This window comes from Salvelinus namaycush, chromosome 11, assembly GCF_016432855.1.
Source record: "Salvelinus namaycush isolate Seneca chromosome 11, SaNama_1.0, whole genome shotgun sequence".
NCBI lineage: Eukaryota > Metazoa > Chordata > Actinopteri > Salmoniformes > Salmonidae > Salvelinus > Salvelinus namaycush.
In genome coordinates, this window is record NC_052317.1 from 26,447,151 (window position 1) to 26,467,566 (window position 20,416).

Genomic DNA, 20,416 nt, shown 5'->3' on the forward strand with positions numbered 1-20,416 from the left:
TGGCAAAGCAATTAACTTTTTGTTCTGAATACAAAGTGTTATGTTCGGGGCAAATCCAATACAACACGTAACTGAGTACCACTCATATTTTCAAGCATAGTGGTGGCTGCATCATGTAATGGGTCTGCTTGCAATCGTTAAGGACTGGCGTTTTTCAGGATTAAAAAAAAACTGAATGGTGGTTGTCTGCTTTCCACTAGACACAGAGATGATGAATTCACCTTTCAGCAAAACAATAACCTAAACAATATACATTGGAGTTGCTTACCAAGACTGAATGTTCCAAAGTGGCCGAGTTAGTTTTGACTTAAATGTACTTAAATCTATGACAAGACCTAAAAAAAAATGCTTGTCTAGCAATGATCAACAACCAATTTGACAGGGCTTGAAGAATTCTGAAAAGAATCATGGGCAAATGTTTTGTTCAACTACAGTCTCTCTAAACTAGCTGTAGCTTTGATTTCAATACTAGATTCATTCTCTGATCCTTTGATTGGGTGGACATGTGAGTTCATGCTGCAAGAGCTCTGATAGGTTTGAGGATGTCCTCTGGAAGTTGTCATAATTACTGTGTAAGTCTATGGAAGGGGGTGAGAACCACGACCCTCCTAGGTTTTGTATTGAAGTCAATGTACCCAGAGGAGGACGGAAACTAGTTGTCCTCTGGCTACACCATGGTACTACCCTACAATGTGCTGTTGAGGCTACTGTGGACTTTCATTGCAATAGTGTGTTTTAAACAATTATTTGGTGAAGTGAATATTTAGTGGAATATCCTTTAGATAAATAACTATACTATTTCTATTTTTATGAAATTCACTGAGGATGGTCCTCCCCTTTTCTCCCTGGAGGAGCCTCCACTGGTGTGTAGATTTGGTGAGACAAAATCCATTCCATTTTGAATTCCGGCTCTAACAACAAAATGTGGAATTAGTCAAGGGGTATAAATACTTTCTGAAGGCACTTCACAAAACCAAAGTAAAACTTTCATGCTGTCTTGTGTCACAGATGTTGTGGCTCTCACATCTGGAGTCTAGTTAAGGCAAGCATCGGTGTTTAAGATCTGGACATGGTTTGTACGCTAGTGATAACACTCCAGAGTGGCGCAGCGGTCTAAGGCATTTCATCTCAGTGCTAGAGGCGTCAATACAGACCCTAGTTCAATTCCAGGCTGTATCACAACCCGCCGTGATTGGGAGTCCCATAGGGCGGCGCACAATTGGCCCTGAAGGCACTTCAGAAAGGGCAACTAAAAGTAATGCCACCCATACACTTTTTATTTTATTTTACTCGGCAAGTCACTGAAGAACAAATTCTTATTTACAATGACGGCCTACCCCAGCCAAACCCGGATGACGCTGGGCCAATTGTGCGCCGCCCTATGGGACTCCCAATCACGGCGGGTTTTGATACAGCCTGGAATTGAACTAGGGTCTGTATTGATGCCTCTAGCACTGAGATGAGATGCCTTAGACCGCTGCGCCACTCGGGAGTGTTATCACTAGCGTACAAACTATGTCCAGATCTTAAACACCGATGCTTGCCTTAACTAGACTCCAGATGTGAGAGCCACAACATCTGTGACACAAGACAGCATGAAAGTTTTACTTTGGTTTTGTGAGGCTAACGGGTGAGTGAATTGCCTCACTTCGTCCCGGGGCTTGATACTGTAGGGAACGCTCTGTCTCCTATCTGGGTCAATTCACAGCAGAATGGATTTATCTCTAAAGCTAAGCGTAGCACTTGCAAGTCGATGCTGTTGGAGTGTATTCAATGATGCCAGTTTCATTTAATATGCTCTGAGAAGCGTCTCTCCAATGAATTCATAATCCCCTCATCTTGGTGCAGATCATGAGTAGCTAGCTTGGTCATGATTGCCAAGATTTACTGTGAATGGACTGTGGCAATAATAACTGACTTCACATTGTCACTTGTTCATGCTCTGGGTCTGAACCAACTCACACTAGTGGAAACGTAATGTAGCCTAGCCTACTGTTGAATTTGTTTTCAATATAATTCTGGAACAGGGCAACAAGTGGTGATTTACAACATTTTGTAGTTAGAAGCTGTTCAGTGTTCACAGAAAACACAAGTGTACAGTGATATCCTTTGTCCACACTTTTTAGAACTGCATGTTTGTGACAAACCTGAAGACCTAGCTGGCTGAGGCGTGTTGCAAATCAGTGTAATCATTGCATAACTGCAGATATCCCATCATGGCGACGCAAGCAGTTGTCATCTTTTGGTAATTACTTTTTCATTTTGATCAAATTGAAATGTAATCACAGAACACGTTACTGCATTTTCAGACACACAACCACCCTCTGACCCAATTTAACCTCAGCTTGAAATCAAGCTGTTCAGCTTGGAATCATCTGAAATATTGTGACGCTAGTCTGTTCTGATTTATAAATTCAAGTCATGCTAATCGGAGTAACAATGTCTCTGCTGGATAAAATAATGTAGCCTTTTTGATAGTTACTTTAAGCCTTATATCAATATGTTCTGTCTAGTGTTTAGATTTCTATGAAATTACTTACTGAAATTATAAATTTACTTTTTTGGGAAGGAAAACTGTTCAAAAGCAGCTTCTGTGTTGGAATGGTGTGGGTGTACCCCAACAACAGAATGGTGTGGGTGTACCCCAACAACAGAATGGTGTGGGTGTATACTGGTGATTTTAAAAATATTAATTCATATTGTTGCTACCAGATCCACACACAAAAATCTGATGTTTTTTCTGTTGGTGCTACATTTGGCTAGCACAGCAAGGAACTACAGAGCTTGTGTGATGTGAAGGTAGAGAAAGATCAGCTTACTTTATTAAGCCAGCTATATAGATTAATTTCTCACCACAGCCAACAATCACTAAACTAAATGTAGCTAGCAATAGTCTGACATAGGGCTGGGCGGTATACCACTTGATGCAAGGACCGGTTTGTTTTTACTTTACCTGCTATATTGACTTTTTTGGGGGGTTGAAGTTGCATTCAACAGTATAAAACAATCAGAATGGAGAAAGACCCATTGAAATCACTTAAATGACAGACTGCTTAGCATGCTTGTATTCTTTCTCAAAACAGCAGAAGCCTCATTTCCATCCAACTTAAATGTGATGGAAATGACAGAACGTGGAGGAAATGACAAATCCATGTTATTACTTTTTTAAATGTAGGCTTATTTAATCATGTTTTAAATTACTTTAATCTCAAATGCTCCAAGGTGTGCACAATTGGAAAACTTAGGTGGTATTTCTTTGATGTTTTGTGGCATCTTCTAAAAACAGAGGTCACCGACAGAAACAAAATAAAAAATGATCCTATACGATACCAGGAACATCTGCAAAAAGACCAAGAGATACTGGAAGAAAAAAGGGAGAAGTGATAGATCTCTGCGCTTACAAAGCGAGAACAAAGAAGCAAGAGACGGCAATGGAAATGTAACCAACGGAATAGAAGACAGACTATATAAAGAACAGTTGCAATGGAGACCTACCTATCAGGCAACACAACACCTTAGTCACCAGATGACTTGCAGCCAGAACATGAGGCCATCATACCTGCCCCTAACTTACCTGCCCTGATGCACACCCTGATACCCCTTCCTCGTCTGCAACAGGAATGAGAAGTCTAATACTTGCTGGAAGGACAAATGTTGGAAGAGGTCACTCAAAAACAGATCTTTGCATGACAAGTGTCAAACTTGATATAGCTTAACGGAAAACTGAGAAATACAAAAAAAAGGTATGATCAATTGATGAAGAAAATGGACAGACAAGATTCCCCAAAGACAAAACAGAAAATGAAGGGAACTCCGAACTTGAAGGATTTTATTGTTTCAAAATGCCATCATTGCAGAGTTAAAGCAAAAGTATCAAAAAATGCGCAATGCCAAGGACAAACAAGTGGCATCAAAAATGCTCAGAGGCAACATCCTGAGAAAGTATGGCCTGGTCAAAGCTGCAAACAGAGAATTTGGATTTTCAGCAAAAGCAATAAGGGCAAATGAAAACAGGCCAACAAGTCTTCAATACTCCAGGAACAAGCAGTGTAACATCATTAGCACAGCCACAAGAGAAAATCACTAGATTACATGAACGTGATGTCAACAGCAGAGCAACAACTAGGGGGAAAAGGACACACTAATGAGGAACAAGAAAAAAATCAGAAGCGCTTCTTGAATGGCACAATTCAGAACCTTTATCAGGATTTTAAGAGGGAATATTCAGAGATTAAAATGTCCTAATGAATTGTTTAAAATATGTATTTTTGGGTTGTCAAGCCAACAGTCCAGGATAGGGACACATGCCTCTGCAAAACCCTCGCCAACCTCCAGTTCATGGCGGATAAACTACAGTATCAAAGTGATCAGCTGCAGCAAGAATGAGAACCTTAACGAGTCTTTGTGCTGTGAGAACCTGAAGAAAGCAAATTTAGAACTTTATTATTAAAAAGCATACCATCAACTTTTTTTATTTAAATACTGTGATAATATTTTGGCCATATCGCCCTGCCCTAGTCTGACAGACACATTGTTTGTTTATCAAAAGTTGGCTAGCAGCAGTAATTATCCCACTCTAAACCTCGCTCTCCCTCACTAATCGGTCTCGCTTAGCTCTTGTTCTGCTTCCTCAAATGCAACTATATTTTACCCAGGTGTATAGCCCACTTAGTTTCAATTTAAGAAACATACTGTAGTTGTAATGAACCGCTAGCTTTTGAGGCATGTATTATTGCCTCAATAGTACTATGTTACGAGATCTACCTAGTGATTTGTTTACATGTAGTAAATCTCTAGACTCATTTTTTAAAATGCTAGCACTCACCTTATGTTAATGTTGAACTGCATATTAAATTACACCAGGATAATAACATGAAGCAAACAAATTGCAACTATTTCAAGCAACTTGTGTTTTTAAATTAAATTAACCTTAATATTCCTTTCTGCACACCCTCATTATGGTGATATTTGATAAGGTCTCTGTCCTGTGCATGTCATCCTTAAGACTACCTTCATTACAAGGGTAGGGCTTTCACTAGCCCTTGATCGTGACTCTGGTCCATTACATTACACAAGTCATTGGACGACGGCGTCTTCTGTAGCTCGGTCTGAACATTAACATGCATCACTTGCGGTATGGTTATAGAAGCATAAGGACCTTAACTTTCATATCAGTGAGAAATCATTTTCAAAAAACAATTAAATTGATACACACCTTGTTAGTGTTCCCACATTGCCATATTTCCATGTTAGAGCATTTGTTTACGGAAGACAAGAAGCGACCACCTGTGCTTATTGGCTATCTAGCATGCTCCGAACACCTGTGAGTAAGTGTAACTCAAAGTAGTTTTGTCGGATGGAGACACCCATAGCTGTGTGGCTCTTTGCAAAACTGCTGATGAAAGATAAGGGCCATGTGTTTCGAAAGCTGTATCGCAAGTGAATATTGATGTTTAGAAAAGTGAACTGTAGGGAGAAGCCAATATGCCGCCTAGAGTTTGAGAGCTTGCACCAATCCATTTCATGACGGCATGTACAGTAGGAGTCATATCTAGTTGGCCTCAATTGTCGAATGAAAAACCTACACACTTATCTTTCCAGTATCAGCCTTTTTAGTTATTAGCAAATTATTTTCCACACGTACATTCTCAGATGCGAGTGCTTTTCCTATTTGTATTAGTATAATTTCAAATGAAGAAAACATCCCAATGTAAAGTGTGAGGATTTGCTAATCCTGTTTCAGTATAGAAATGACACGCCACATGTACAAGTGCATTAGACATGCCCACGAGGCCAATACTAATCCCATGTCTGCATTTAGCATGCGTGTCATAAATAATCTCCCATCCACTGTCACCAAAAGGATAGAGCACAGCTAGTGGAGGCAAGACAAAAATATACTGAAGAGTGACCACAGTGAAGGGTCACTTTACATGGGCTGCAAAGTAGCCATGTACTGTTTGAGTTCCATCTCTGTATGACTGACCGGGCTAGGATGCTAACCCTAATCAAATATTACACTTGTAGCTAGCATGCCAACCACTGGAGGGTTCATTTCTAGATGGCATCCAGATTTTGTCCAATTTACATCAAGTTGATATTTTTAGCATTTTAGCTAACCCTAACCCATTTTATAACCTTAACCTGCCACGTTAACTATGCTAACCTGTTGCGTAAGTTCTCCGAAACCTGCTAGGAAAAAGTACATTCTGACAAAAGCTAGATCCCTTCTAGCATTAACCCCTCCAATGGTTGGCATGCTAGCTACTAGTGTCATTTGATTAGGATTTGCGTCCCGGCCCACTGGAGGAGGACAGTGAGTGTAGCATAATTAAGTAAATCAGTGCAAAATTGCAATAGGAAATCAGCTGAGATGCTTATGCTATTTAAAATCTAGATGCATTCATGATAGACTACTACTTAAAGTATCAGGGGGATGACATCAGTGGCTACAGCTCACCTCTGCTACAGTCATACCCCTCTCAATTACGCCACTGACTGTGACCGGCATCAATGTAGCAGAGTTAAATACACAATGTATTCTGTGGGTGCTAGATCGACTCGGTTGTCTGCGCTGCTGCCTGCTGAGGTTGAAGCAGAGAAGGTCAGTGAGTGTAGCAGAGGGGTGAGTGCTAGGCTCTTCCTCAATTTATCCTTCCTCGATTCCTCTCCCCGCCTCCTAAAAACCCATTGGAGAAGGTCAGAGGGGAGGGACCTTAACCTCCAATACAGTTGCAATGGGATACGAGTAATCAAGGAAAGACCAAGTGATGTCACCCGCCCTGAGACCTAAAGTACTGTTATCCTAGCCCAACCAAGATAATGGATGCTGCTTTGTGAGTATGAAGTGCTGTTGTGGACAGAGGTTGTATCCTAGGTCAGCCATACAGGAATTGTTACACCCACTAATGATCAAGGACATCCGCTGCAAATCTGTAATATCAGACAAAATGAGTGAGTGACAACCAAATAAAATCAAAACAGGGAATGTTCAATGACCAAACTATTACTTAAATCAAATAATCAACACTTTCATATTATACAAAGGACGCCTGTGGAAATGGTTAGTGGGTTTAGACATTAATCTGACTCCTAACGAGATTGAATAGTTAAATAAAGTGTCTAATACAAATAATATGCAGAATGTCAGGGCTGGCCTGGAACTGATACCTGCACAGAGTAGCTAGAGCGCTATAAGCATGGTTGGCCATTCATGTTCTAGGACGTCTATGCATTGTTGCTTACCAGTACTTTTGTAGCGCTACAACCGACTCGTAATAGTAAACCAATAGCATATAACCCATTGGAGATATACCCTTCAATCTCTCCAGGACTTGGGACTTTCACAGGTCTCTGTATCTGATGTTAGGAAACAAAAAATAGACCAGGACTTGATACATTATTCTCAAGTGATTAATAACATTTGATATTTCATTGCAATTGTTTTCGTATTGCATTGGCAGTTCTCTCTTTGGGACTGTTCATTGGCTAGCTTAGCTACTAGCTAGCTAACATGGTTGTTTTTAGCAGGTCAAGCTACTTAGCTGACGTTACCTATAAGATGGTTAACCAAACAACTTACCCGTGTGCTACACATCATGGCGCTGCTAACGTTACTACCCATGCAGGCAATGCAGCCCGCCGCGATGCTTCTTTGGGAAATCTATCAACTTGACGAAGAAAAAAATAATATATATATTTGTATTCGTCCCCGGCCATATGGACTATCCCACCCGTGACTACTATGGTCGAATGCAAATTTTGTTCATGAGAAAACAACTAGACTAAGTTAGCTAGCTGTTTACAAACGCACTTAAGTTCTTTGGGGTTCCAGGGTTCACTTCCGCTCATCCTCAAAGCTGTTAAAGGTCTGCTATATACTCCAGCATTTTGGATTTGATATCAAATGTTTTATGAGACAACATTACATAATGTCCCCTTCTGTTTTTACCGTTTTAGAAATGAAAGCACTTGATATATCTTGTCCCCCCATTTTGAAGGTGTCCTAATTATTTGGACAAATACACTAAGTGTATTGGAGTAGTCAATAGTGTAGCATTTTATAACATATTCTAGCACGCAAGGACTGTATCAAGTTTGTGACTCTACATACTTGTTGGCTGCAGTTTGTTTTGATCGTCTCGAATTATGTTGTGCCTCAATAGAAATTAATGGTAATGTATTGTCATTGGAGTCACTTCTATTGTAAATAGGAATTAAATATGTTTCTGAACACTTCTACATTAATGTGGATGCTACCATGATTATGTATAGTCATGACTTAATTGTGAATGATTAGTGAGATCCTACCACCAAAAAAATGCTAGTCTCCCCTGTTATTGGTAATGATTAGAGTTTAGCATGTTTTGGGGGTATGATGTTGCCGTGATTGGTGCTTTATCAAATGAGGCCATTTATCAAATGCGACACACACCCAGTATAGGGTGGGAGGCAGGGTTGTGCTCAATTCTGAATTTTCAAATTGACTCCCATTCAACTCATAAGTTGAACTTTTAATTGGCCACACTCCACAGGATGTATAATTTCAGTCACAGGAAGTAGAATTTTAATTCTGTGCAATTCAAAGAAATTCCACTCAGTCGTAGAACATGCGTTTCATTGACTCTGACAGGTCACACTTCCAGATACATTCTTTTGTATCCCTTTTCTCTGGAAACAATGTTCTTATACTCTTAACCTTAGTGCTTAGAATAGCCATTTATATTTCCACCAACCATTTCATTTGTTTGGCTTCTTTTGTAAGGCTTTAGGGTCAATTGCATTCTGGGACATGTAATATTTTCCACATATTGAACAAAATGTAGGTCATAATGAAATATATTAATTTACAATCTTTACGTACAGGTTTTGTTTTCCTCGATCATTCATTTCAAGTGTTTGTCCTGAGGATCAATTGTTTCATCCAATATTTTATATGCATGTATATAACGACATGTTTGTTTTGTGTACAGTATGTATTTGTATAGACTACACCTAACATAGATTAGAAGAGGCATTTGAATTGCAATTCTGTATCCTGTTTACTACTTCAATACAAGAATTTGAGTCTCAATTCTGAATTGAGCACAACTCTGGTGGGAGTTAAAAAAATTAAATAAAAAATTGCAGTGCTTTTCTACTCCTCTGCCTGTCTGCTGTACTAGTAATGTAGGTGGATATCCTGCTCATGGCATTATATTTTGGTATAGCGGTCCAGTTCTTCAAAATATAATATTTTTGCACACTGCCCAAATTCCACTTCTCCCATCCCCAATGAGCTTCTCTGGCTAGTCTTTGAAATGTGGATGGTGTATTAAAACATCTGGATGTCCTGGAAGAGTTCATAATGTTGAGATAACTTTATGTGATGTGACATATTAGAACACTGAGGTTCACTCTGACTGCATACACTAGAGACTCACAACAGTTTCTGACCTTTTTTGAATGATTCTCATGTGTGCCTTCTGTTTGGGTTCTAGGTGTATTGGCCCTGGCCCCTACTGTCGAGAGAGCTGTAGCTCCTTATTACACACACCACATTTGCACACATACTATGCGTTTGAGTGCGCACATACACATAGTCTCACTTCCAGAGCCGGTGGCCTGCAGGGAGATTGTTGCACATAGTGCTGCTCAAGTGTTTTTGCTGATCCTCATTTTACATTCTTAATTGGTTCCTTTGCTGGGGTAGATAAAAAAATAATCATGTATTATTACTAACATGACGGTAAACTGCCTCTGTTCAGCCCAGCGATAAATGGTTAAGTCCCTCAACTGCTGAGATCTAAATATAGAAGCATTAACTTTGGGACATGTTTTCCCGATGTGCTCATACATAATGCATTACTATGGGAGGTGATGTTGCATTACCTTTTTGCCTTTTTTTATTCTCATCATTCTCACAAATTAGGTTAACATCCTCCTTCATGCCTTTTGAAGATCTTCATTGGCTTAAGGCTAGTGCTTTACAACTGGATTAGGTGTTCATTTTGACTATATAGAGGCCACTTTGTCCTTTCACTGCCCATTTTACATTGCTAGTGAATTTGATGGGCAGTGGTCACCAGTTCATAATATTTCAGACTAAGTGAAAAGGAATATATATTTAAAAAAATCACCTGTCCCTCGTGTCCCCATGGTGAATGCATGACCTCTTGGGAACATAGTGTGATGCACAGGACCCATGATTATCAGTGCCCCCAGAGTGCTTATGACGTTAGGGTTCAGTCGCAAGTGTGCCAATCAATGTTGGAAGCCAAGTGAACACATTTATAGAAATAACCAGGGGAAAATGTTTCAATATTTAACATATTGATTACATGGGTGATGCTGATCCCAAAATAAAACTCATCCTTGTTTTCCTAATCTTATGATTTGGCTCTATTACAACCTGTTCAAGGATTTACTGTAGGTTTAATATCGAAGATAGTATTCCTGTTTTTCCATGTACGAATGCTCCTGCACACACACTCTTGATTTGATATATGATTTAACAATCATGTTTCCCCTCAGCGTTGGAGAGGAAGATGTCGGTAAGGCAAAGCAGAGAAGAGCTGATCAAGAGAGGTGTGCTGAAAGAGATCTTTGAGAAAGGTGAGATGCTTTCCTCATTCACTTCATCATGTGCCATAAAAAATCATGGTTTTAGTCGTCTCATCGTTTTGTTGAGCCTACAGTGAATGAGTGTGTGGACTGAGTTGCGTGAATGTGACTTGGGTGTTCTGCTCAGCTAAATGCCAAATTCCATCACTTTCAGAAAGTAATTTACTCATGATGCATACATACATTTTAGGTACTCAAAATATAGAACACTTAGCAGATTGAGACTGTGTGTATACTACTGGTCAAAAGTTTCTGGACATCTACTCATTCAAGGGTTTTTCTACATTGAAGACGTCAACTATGGAATCATGTAGTAACCAAAGAAGTGGTAAACAAATCAAAATATATTTGAGATTCTTCAAATAGCCACCCTTTGCCTTGATGACAGCTTTGCACACTCTTGGCATTCTCTCAACCAGCTTTGAGGTAGTCACCTGGAATGCATTTCAATTAACAGGTGTGCCTTAAATTAATTTGTGGAATTTCTTTCCTTCTTAATGCGTTTGAGCCAATCAGTTGTGTTGTGACAGGGTAGGGGTGATATACAGAAGATAGCCCTATTTGGTAAAATACCAAGTCCATATTATGGCAAGAACCGCTCAGATAAGCAAAGAGAAACGACAGTCCATTACTTTAAGACATGAAGGTCAGGCAATCTGGAACATTTCAAGAACTTTGTAAGTTAATTCAAGTACAGTCGCAAAACGTATTAAGCGCTATGATGAAACTGGCTTTCATGAGGACCGTCACAGGAAAGGAAGACCCAGAGTTACCAGCCTCAGAAATTGAATGCCAAATAAATGCTTCAGAGTTCAAATAACAGACCCATCTCAACATCAACTGTTCCGAGGAGATTGTGTGAATCAGGCCTTCATGGTCGAATTGCTGCAAAGAAACCACTACTAAATAACACCAATAAGAAGAGACTTGCTTGGGCCAAGAAAAATGAGCAATGGACATTAGACCGGTGGAAATTTGTCCTTTGGTCTGGAGTTCAAATTGGAGATTTTTAGTTCCAACCGCTAGTGACACTATCTGATTTATTTAGAATTCAAGGCCCACTTAACCAGCATGGCTAGCACAGCATTCTGCAGCGATAAGCCATCCCATCTGGTTTGGGCTTAGACGATCATTTGTTTTTCAACAAAACAATGACCCAACACACCTCCAGGCTGTGTAAGGGCTATTTTACCAAGAAGGAGAGTGATGGAGTGCTGCATCAGATGACCTGGCCTCCACAATCCCCCAACCTCAACCGAATTTGAGATGGTTTGGTATGAGTCTGATCGCCGCGTGAAGGAAAAGCAGCCAACAAGTGCTCAGCATATGTGGGAATTCCTTCAAGACTGTTGAAAAAGCATACCAGGTGAAGCCGGTTGAGAAAAGGCCAAGAGTATGCAAAGCTGTCAAGGCAAAATGTGGATATTTGAAGAATCTCAAATATAAAATATGTTTTGATTTGTTTTACACTTTTTTTTTTCTTGGTTACTACATGATTCCGTCTGTGTTATTTCATAGTTTTGATGTCTTCATTATAGTCTACAAAGTAGAAAATAGTAAAAATAAAGAAACCCTTGAATGAGTAGGTATACTAAACTTTTGTGTTTTGTTTTATCTAAACATGTTTTCGGATCTGACAGAGGTTCTCCCCCCTGTTAGTCAGGATATCTTCTGAGGAAGTAGAAAGTCCATCAGGGTTTAAGAGATGCTGATGGGTGAAGTAAGTATTCTGCCTCCCTCTCTGTGGACAACTTGTCAGAACACGAGCCAGTTTCCTAAACCATTGCTATACTACTGGTACTTACTGCTGGCTACAATAAATATAGAGCTGTTCGATCGGGTTCAATTCCGGGCTCTGGCTGGGCCACTCAAGGACATTCAGAGACTTGTCCCGAAGTCACTCTTGCATTGTCTTGGGTGTGTGCTTAGGGTCGTTGTCCTGTTGGAAGGTGAACCTTCACCCCAGCCTGAGAACCTGCTCCAGAGCGCTCAGGACATCATCAAGGATCTCTCAGTACTTTGCTCCATTCATCTTTCCCTAGTCTCCCAGTTGCTGCCACTAAAAACATCCCCACAGCATGATGCTGCCGCCACCATGCTTCACCGTAGGGATGGTGCCAGGTTTCCTCCAGACGTGATGCCTGGCATTCAGGCCAAAGAGTTCAATCTTGTTTTCATCAGACAAGAGAATCTTGTTTGTCATGGTCTGAGAGTCTTTCGGTGCCTTTTGGCAAACTCCAAGCGCGCTGTCATGTGCCTTATACTGAGGAGTGGCTTCCGTCTGGCCACTCTACCATAAAGGCCTGATTGGTGGAGTGCTGCAGAGATGGTTGTCCTTCTGGAAGGTTCTCCTATCTCCATAGAGGAACTCTGGAGCTCTGTCAGAGTGACCATCGGGTTCTTGGTCACCTCCCTGACCAAGGCCCTTCTCTCCCGATTGCTCAGTTTTGCTGGGCGGCCAGCTCTAGGAAGAGTCTTGGTGGTTCCAAACTTCTTCCATTTAAGAATGATGGAGGCCACTGTGTACTTGGGGACCTTCAATGCTGCAGAAATGCTTTGGTACCCTTCCCCAGATCTGTGCCTCGACACAATCCTGTCTCTGAGCTTTTTGGACAATTCCTTTGACCAGTGAGTGTGCAGAGTCACTGCAAAAAAAATAAAGGGGGTTCGAAGCAAATAGTCCGGCTAGCCATTTGAATAATAATACATCTGCTGTCACTGGACTAGCTCGTTTATTTTTTTCCATTTTACCAATCCAGTCTTATCCTGGATAAGATGTTTTGTTTGTTTGTTTGTTAGTTTATATCACCACTTAACTATTTTGGGGAAAATCCACTTTCTCTTATGCTGAAAATGATTTGTTCTGATTGTGGGGAATAGTTGTAAGTAGTTTTTATACTCATCACTGAAGAACCTGAAATTAAGTATGACTTGAGTTATTGAACAGAGTAGGAGGTGCCTTGCCAGTGCTGCTGACATAAATGGTTGATGTATGTTTTCTGGATGGAGGTCTTATGAGACTTGCCATTAGCTGTCATTTGAAAGGGAAAATAGATTGAATTTCATTAATCAGAATTGATTTAATCACATCAGTTCCCAAAACATTTGTTAATCTCTCCTCTGATTTGGCTGCTGGCGTGTAATCAGCTTTTAACTGGCTGACACTGGAGTGGTGCTGCATGTGCCTGGATTTAATGTAACACCCCAACTGTCTGTGTCCAAACCCTCCTACTGTAGCACTCACATAGGAGTGTTGGTTAATGAAAATTACAGCGATAGTGATAACGTAAGTTGTTTTCTACAATATGAATGGTTGTTTTTGTAGTAGCCTACTGTGTTCCAAATCATCCTTTGTATTGATAGCACCTGGGAAAGGGAGAGGATTGTCTGATCCCTCTCAAACCTTGTCCTTGTATTGGAACGACTGTTTCTCAGCCTGATTTGGCTCGTGCTGTATTAGGCTTACTCATTGCATCTCAGCTTTCGTGGTCCTTAGAAACAACGGTCTCTTACCTGACAGTGTGCATGAGGAAAAGGCTTTTGAAAGTCAACCAAGAAAAGTTGCACTACTTCTATTAACTTGTGGTCACAATAGGGACTTTTCTCATCTGACAGCCCATATGAGGTCCCATGTGTCATACATCAGTCTGTCTCCCTACCAGGTCTCCCAGTTACACCTCCAAGGTGTTGCAGTCATTATGCAACCATTTCATAACTTTTTTTTATATGTGAGGAATTGATCCAATAGAAGCTGTCAGACCTGAAGCGACGGGAACAAGGCGCTCTGGTGCGTTGCGGTTGACACAACAAGAAATGATGGGCGCAAAACACCTGTCTGGGAGGATTTCTGTATGTTCTCACTGAATGTACAAAACGTTAAGAACACCTGCTCTTGCCATGAGACTGACCAGGTGAATCCAGGTAAAAGCTATGATTCCTTATTGATGTCACTTGTTAAATCCACTTCAATCAGTGTAGATTAAAGGTAGAAGACAGGTTAATGAAGGATTTTTAAGCCTTTGGACAATTCAGACATGGATTGTGTATGGGTGCCATTGAGAGTGAAGGGGCCAGAAAAAATATTTAAGGCCTTTGAACGGGGTATGGAAGTATGTGCCAGGCGTACCAGTTTGTGTCAAGAACTGCAATGCTGCTGGGTTTTTCGACGTTCAACAGTTTCCTGTGCGTATCAAGAATGGTCCACCACCCAAAGGACATCCAGCCAACTTGATACAAATCAAATTTTATTTGTCACATACACAAAGTTAGAAGATGTTAATGCAGGTATATCGAACTGCTTGTGCTTCTAGTTCTGACAGTGCAGTAATATCGAAGTAATCTAACAATTCCCCAACAACTACCTAATATACACAAATTTAAAGGGGTGATTGAGAATATGTACATATATGGATGGCCGAGCGGCATAGGCAAGGTGCAATAGATGGTATAAACTCAGCAAAAACAATGAATGAACATGCACCTGTGGAACGATCGTTAAGACACTAACAGCTTACAAACGGTGGGCAATTAAGGTCACAGTTTAGTACACTAAAGAGGCCTTTCTACTGACTCTGAAAAACACCAAAAGAAAGATGCCCAGGGTCCCTGCTCATCTGTGTGAACGTGCCTTAGGCATGCTGCAAGGAGGCATGAGGACTGCAGATGTGGCCAGGTCAATAAATTGCAATGTCCGTACTGAGACGCTTAAGACAGCGCTACAGGGAGACGAGATGGACAGCTGATCGTCCTTGCAGTGGCATACCACGTGTAACAACACCTGCACAGGATCAGTACATCCAAACATCACACCTGCAGGACAGGTACAGGATGGCAACAACTGCCTGAGTTATACCAGGAACGCACAATCCCTCCATCAGTGTTCAGACTGTCCGCAATAGGCTGAGAGTGGCTGGGATTGTAGGCCTGTTGTAAGGCAGGTCCTCACCAGACATCACCGGCAACAACGTCGCCTATGGTCACAAACCCACCGTCGCTGGACCAGATAGGACTGGCAAAAAGTGCCGTTCACTGACGAGTCACGGTTTTGTCTCACCAGGGGTGATGGTCGGAACACGTTTATCGTCGAAGGAATGACCGTTACAACGAGGCCTGTACTCTGGAGCGGGATTGAGTTGGAGGCGGTGAGCAGGTTGAGCACGTCTGGGACCTGTTGAATCGGCGGGTGAGGGATAGGACCATACCCCCCCCAGAAATGTCCGGGAACTTGCAGGTGCCTTGGAAGAGTGGGGTAACATCGCACAGCAAGAACTGGCATCATCGGACTGAGCTTGTTGTCATTGCAGGCAATCTCAATGCTGTGCGTTACAGGGAAGACATCCTCCTTCCTCATGTGGTACCCTTCCTCCAGGCTCATCCTGACATGACCATCCAGCATGACAATGCCACCAGCCATACTGCTCGTTCTGTGCATTTCCTGCAAGACAGGAATGTCAATTCTGCCATGGCCAGCGACGAGCCCAGAACTCAATACCATTGAGCACGTCTGGGACCTGTTGAATCGGAGGGTGAGGGATAGGACCATCCCCCCCCCCCCAGAAATGTCCGGGAACTTGCAGGTGCCTTGGAAGAGTGGGGTAACATCGCACAGCAAGAACTGGCAAATCTGGTGCAGTCCATGAGGAGGAGATGCGCTGCAGTACTTAGTATCTGGTGTGGCCACCAGCTGCATTGACTGACTGTTACTGCAGTTGACTGTGAGAGGACGGTTCTTTTTTTTTGCTGAGTTTACATGTGGTATGAGTAATGTAAGATATGTTAACATTAAAGTGGCATTATGGTATAAAGTGACTAGTGATCCATTTATTAAAGTGACCAGTGATTGGGTCTCAATGTAGGCAGCAGCATCTCTGAATTAGTGATTGCTGTTTAGCAGTCTGATGGCCTTGAGATAGAAGCTGTTTTTCAGTCTCTCGGTTCCAGCTTTGATGCACCTGTACTGACCTCACCTTCTGGATGGTAGCGGTGTGAACAGGCAGTGGCTCTGGTGGTTGATGTCCTTGATCTTTTTGGCCTTCCTGTAACATCGGGTGCTGTAGGTGTCATGGAGGGCAGGTAGTTGGCCCCCGGTGATGCGTTGTGCAGACCGCACAACCCTTTGGAGAGCCTTGCGGTTGAGGGCGGTGCAGTTGCCATACCAGGCTGTGATCCAGCCTGACAGGATGCTCTCGATTGTGCATCTGTAAAAGTTTGTCAGGGTTTTGGGTGACAAGCCAAATTTTCTTCAGCCTCCTGATGTTGAAGAGGCGCTGTTGCACCTTCACCACACTGTGTCGGTGGACCATTTCAGTTTGTATGTGATGTGTACACAGAGGAACTTCAAACTTTCCACCTTCTCCAATGCTGTCCCTTCAATGTGCATCGGGGGGTGCTCCCTCTGTTTTGTTGACGTTGAGTAAGAGGTTATTTTCCTGACACCACACTCCGAGTGCCCTCACCTCCTCCCTGTAGGCTGTCTCGTCGTTGTTGGTAATCAAGCCCATTACTGTTGTGTCGTCTGCAAACTTGATGATTTGAGTTGGAGGCGTGCATGGCCACTTAGTCGTGGGTGAACAGGGAGTACAGGAGGGGGCTGAGCATGCACCCTTGTGGGGCCCCATTGTTGAGGGTCAGCGAAGTGGAGATGTTATTTCCTACCTTCACCACCTGGGGGGGGGGGGCCGTCAGGAAGTCCAGGACTCACTTGCACAGGGCGGGGTTGAGACCCAGGGTCTCCAGCTTGATGATGAGCTATGGGGTACTATGGTGTTGAATGCTGAGCTGTAGTCGATGAACAGTGTGATGGCGATTGTGTCTGTGGACCTGTTGGGGCGGTATGCAAACTGAAGTGGGTCTAGGGTGGCCGGTAAGGTGGAAGTGATATGATCCTTGACTAGTCTCTCAAAGCACTTCATGATAACAGAAGTGAGTGCTACGGGGCGGAAGTCATTTAGTTCAGTTCTTTGCCTTCTTGGGTACAGGAACAATGGTAGCCATCTTGAAGCATGTAGGGACAACAGACTGGGATAGGGAGCGATTTGAATATACCCGTAAACACACCAGCCAGCTGGCCTGCGCATGCTTGGAGGACGTTGCTAGGGGTGCCGTCTGGGCCAGGAGCCTTGCGAGGGTTAACACGTTTAAATGTTTTACTCACGTCAGCCACGGAGAAGGAGAGGGGGGCACTGTCCTTGTTTGCAGGCCGCGACGGTGGCACTGTATTATCCTCAAAGCGGGCAAAGAAAGTGTTTGTTTGTCTGGAAGCGTGGCGTCTGTGTTTGATGTGGCTGCATTTATTTTTGTAGTCTGTGATTTCTTGTTGACCCTGCCGCATATGTCTCATGTCTGAGCCATTGAATTGCGACTCCACCTTGTCCCTGTACTGGCGTTTCACTCGTTTGATTGCCTTGCGGAGGGAACAGCTACACTGTTTATATTCAGACATTTATAAACGCACTCACCGAGTCAGCGTATAGGTCGATGTTGTTCTGAGGCTGACCGGAACATATTCCAGTCTGCGTGATCAAAACAATCTTGAGCGTGGCTTCCGATTGGTCGGACCAGCGTTGAATGGTTCTCGTCACTGGTACATCCTGTTTGAGTTTCTGCCTATAAGACGGAAGGCGCAAGATGGCATCATGGTCGGATTTGCAGAAGGGAGGGCGGGGGAGGGCTTTGTATGCATCGCGGAAGTTAGAGTAGCAGTGGTTGAGGGGATTGCGCATGCGCGTAGCTCAATCAATATGCTGGAAGAATTTAGGTAGACTTGTTCTCAAATTTGCTTTGTTAAAATCCCCAGCTACAATAAATGCAGCTTCAGGATGTATGGTTTGCATATAGTCCAGTGAAGTTCCTTGATGGCTGTCTTGGTGTCTGCTTGAGGGGGAATGTACACAGCTGTGACTGACTGACGAGAATTCCTTTGGAAGGTAAAATGGCCGGCACTTGATTGTAAGGAATTCTAGATTGGTTGAACAGAAGGACTTGAGTTCCTGTATGTTGTTATGATTACACCATGAGTCGTTAATCGTAAAGCATACACCCCTGCCCTTCCTTTTCCCAGAGAGGTGTTTATCTCTGTCGGCACGATGCATAGAGAAGCCCGGTGGCTGAACCGATTCCGACAACATATGCCGAGAGGGCCATGTTTCCATGAAACAGAATGTTACAATCTCTGTCTCTCTGGAAGGCAACCCTAGCTTGAATTTGGCCAGGTGGCCGTTTCGTCTGCCCCTTCTGCGGTGTCATTGTTTTGGATCGCCTACTGGAATTAAATCCATTTTCCTGGGTGGTGGGTTGACGTGGCTCTTATATCCAATAGTTTTTCTCAGCTGTATGTAATAAGACTTAAGATTTCCTGGGGTAACAATGTAAGAAATAATACAATAAAAATAACTAAATACTGCATAGTTTCCTAAGAACAACCATCTCTGTCGGCGCCATGCTGTTCAGAGTCTATGGGAAGCTTTAGAGTTGACATGGGTCAGCATCCCTGTGGAACACTTTCGACGCCTTGTAGAGTCCATGCCCCAACAAATTGAGGTTGTTCTGACGGCAAAGGATAGGTGCAACTCCGTATTAGGAAGGCGCTCCTAATGTTTAGTGTACTCTGTGTGTCACTATCATATCATTCATGTTCACTTGCATGATGCAGCACATTAGTTCTCTTCACCTTCGTAGACCGTTCATTTCCAGTTGTCTGTACATTATGTTTATAATTGGTGTTTGTCTTTCTCCAGCAACTGTGGAGTTCCGATCCTCGATGGAGGGTGGAGTCTGCACTCGGGAGCCCTCTAGTATGAAGTCGTCCATGGTCCTGCCTTCCAAGAAATCTGTTGGTTTCCCCAGCAACGTTCAGGACAACGTCGCCAAGACCCCCATGTACCACAAACAGCCCCCTGCGCTGCCCCCCAAACCTTTCAACAGGATCCCCAACCACAGCACAGGTAAGCACACACACACCAACAACTACAGCGACCCTGCCACTAATGCCCCTTGTTAGACTAATACAAAGGCACTGTTAATGTGCCAAAGACGTGTGAAACCCACAACGAGATTTGCTGAGCTCCTTCAACAAAGGGAAAGTGGATTGGATGGTGTCAGTCAGGCTCTTCCTGTAGTTGTCTCCCCTGAGAGTGAGGAAGGAGAAACACAGGTGTACACCTAAGGCCCAGACCTGTCAACAACTGGGACATTGGGACTGAATACCGAGATAGACGATTGACTGAACTGGCAAATGGCTTACAGTACAGAGCTCTGAGACACACACAGTGAAAGTTTGTTCAGACAGTTATGTAGTTGAATAATCATAAACCTATATCAGTAGACACATGCGCGCACACACTGTGTCTGTGCGGATTGAGTGTGACATTAAGTCCCAGTGTAGCCATGTCAGCTGTTGTCTGCCTGTCTGTGCTAGAAGTGGCAATAGCCTAATCTAATTCTCCCTGCTCAATCAAACCTGGACATTCTACTGTACACTGTCATGTTGATCTGCTCTATCCAACTGTTGCCCGTCTCTTACAATATGCCTTGGTGTTTGTGCTTAGAGCCCTGCGTTTTCCCTGGTCAGGACACATTAATCTGTAGTCTTACTTATACTCACCACTTACCAGTTAAGACATGGTGGAAGGGGCCTCCTGGGTGGCACTGCATCACAGTGCTAGCTGTGCCACCAGAGACTGGGTTCGAGCCCAGGCTCTGTCGCAGTCGGCCGCGACCAGGAGGCCCATGGGGCTGCGCACAATTGTCCGGGTTAGGAAGGGTTTGGCCGGCAGGTCGCTAGTGTCTCGTCGCGCACTAGCGACTCCTGTGGCGG

The 20,416-nt window shown here is 42.9% G+C and overlaps 1 protein-coding gene across 1 annotated transcript in view; it reads left to right on the top strand.

The window, feature by feature from the left end:
• Positions 1 to 20,416, top strand: part of LOC120055309 (phosphatase and actin regulator 1-like) — a 54,059-nt gene that overhangs the window by 18,117 nt on the left and 15,526 nt on the right. The window contains exons 3-4 of the mRNA XM_039003185.1: positions 10,513 to 10,623; positions 19,338 to 19,544. Of these exons, the coding sequence (XP_038859113.1) occupies positions 10,513 to 10,623; positions 19,338 to 19,544 (318 nt within the window). The remainder of the gene's footprint in view (positions 1 to 10,512; positions 10,624 to 19,337; positions 19,545 to 20,416) is intronic.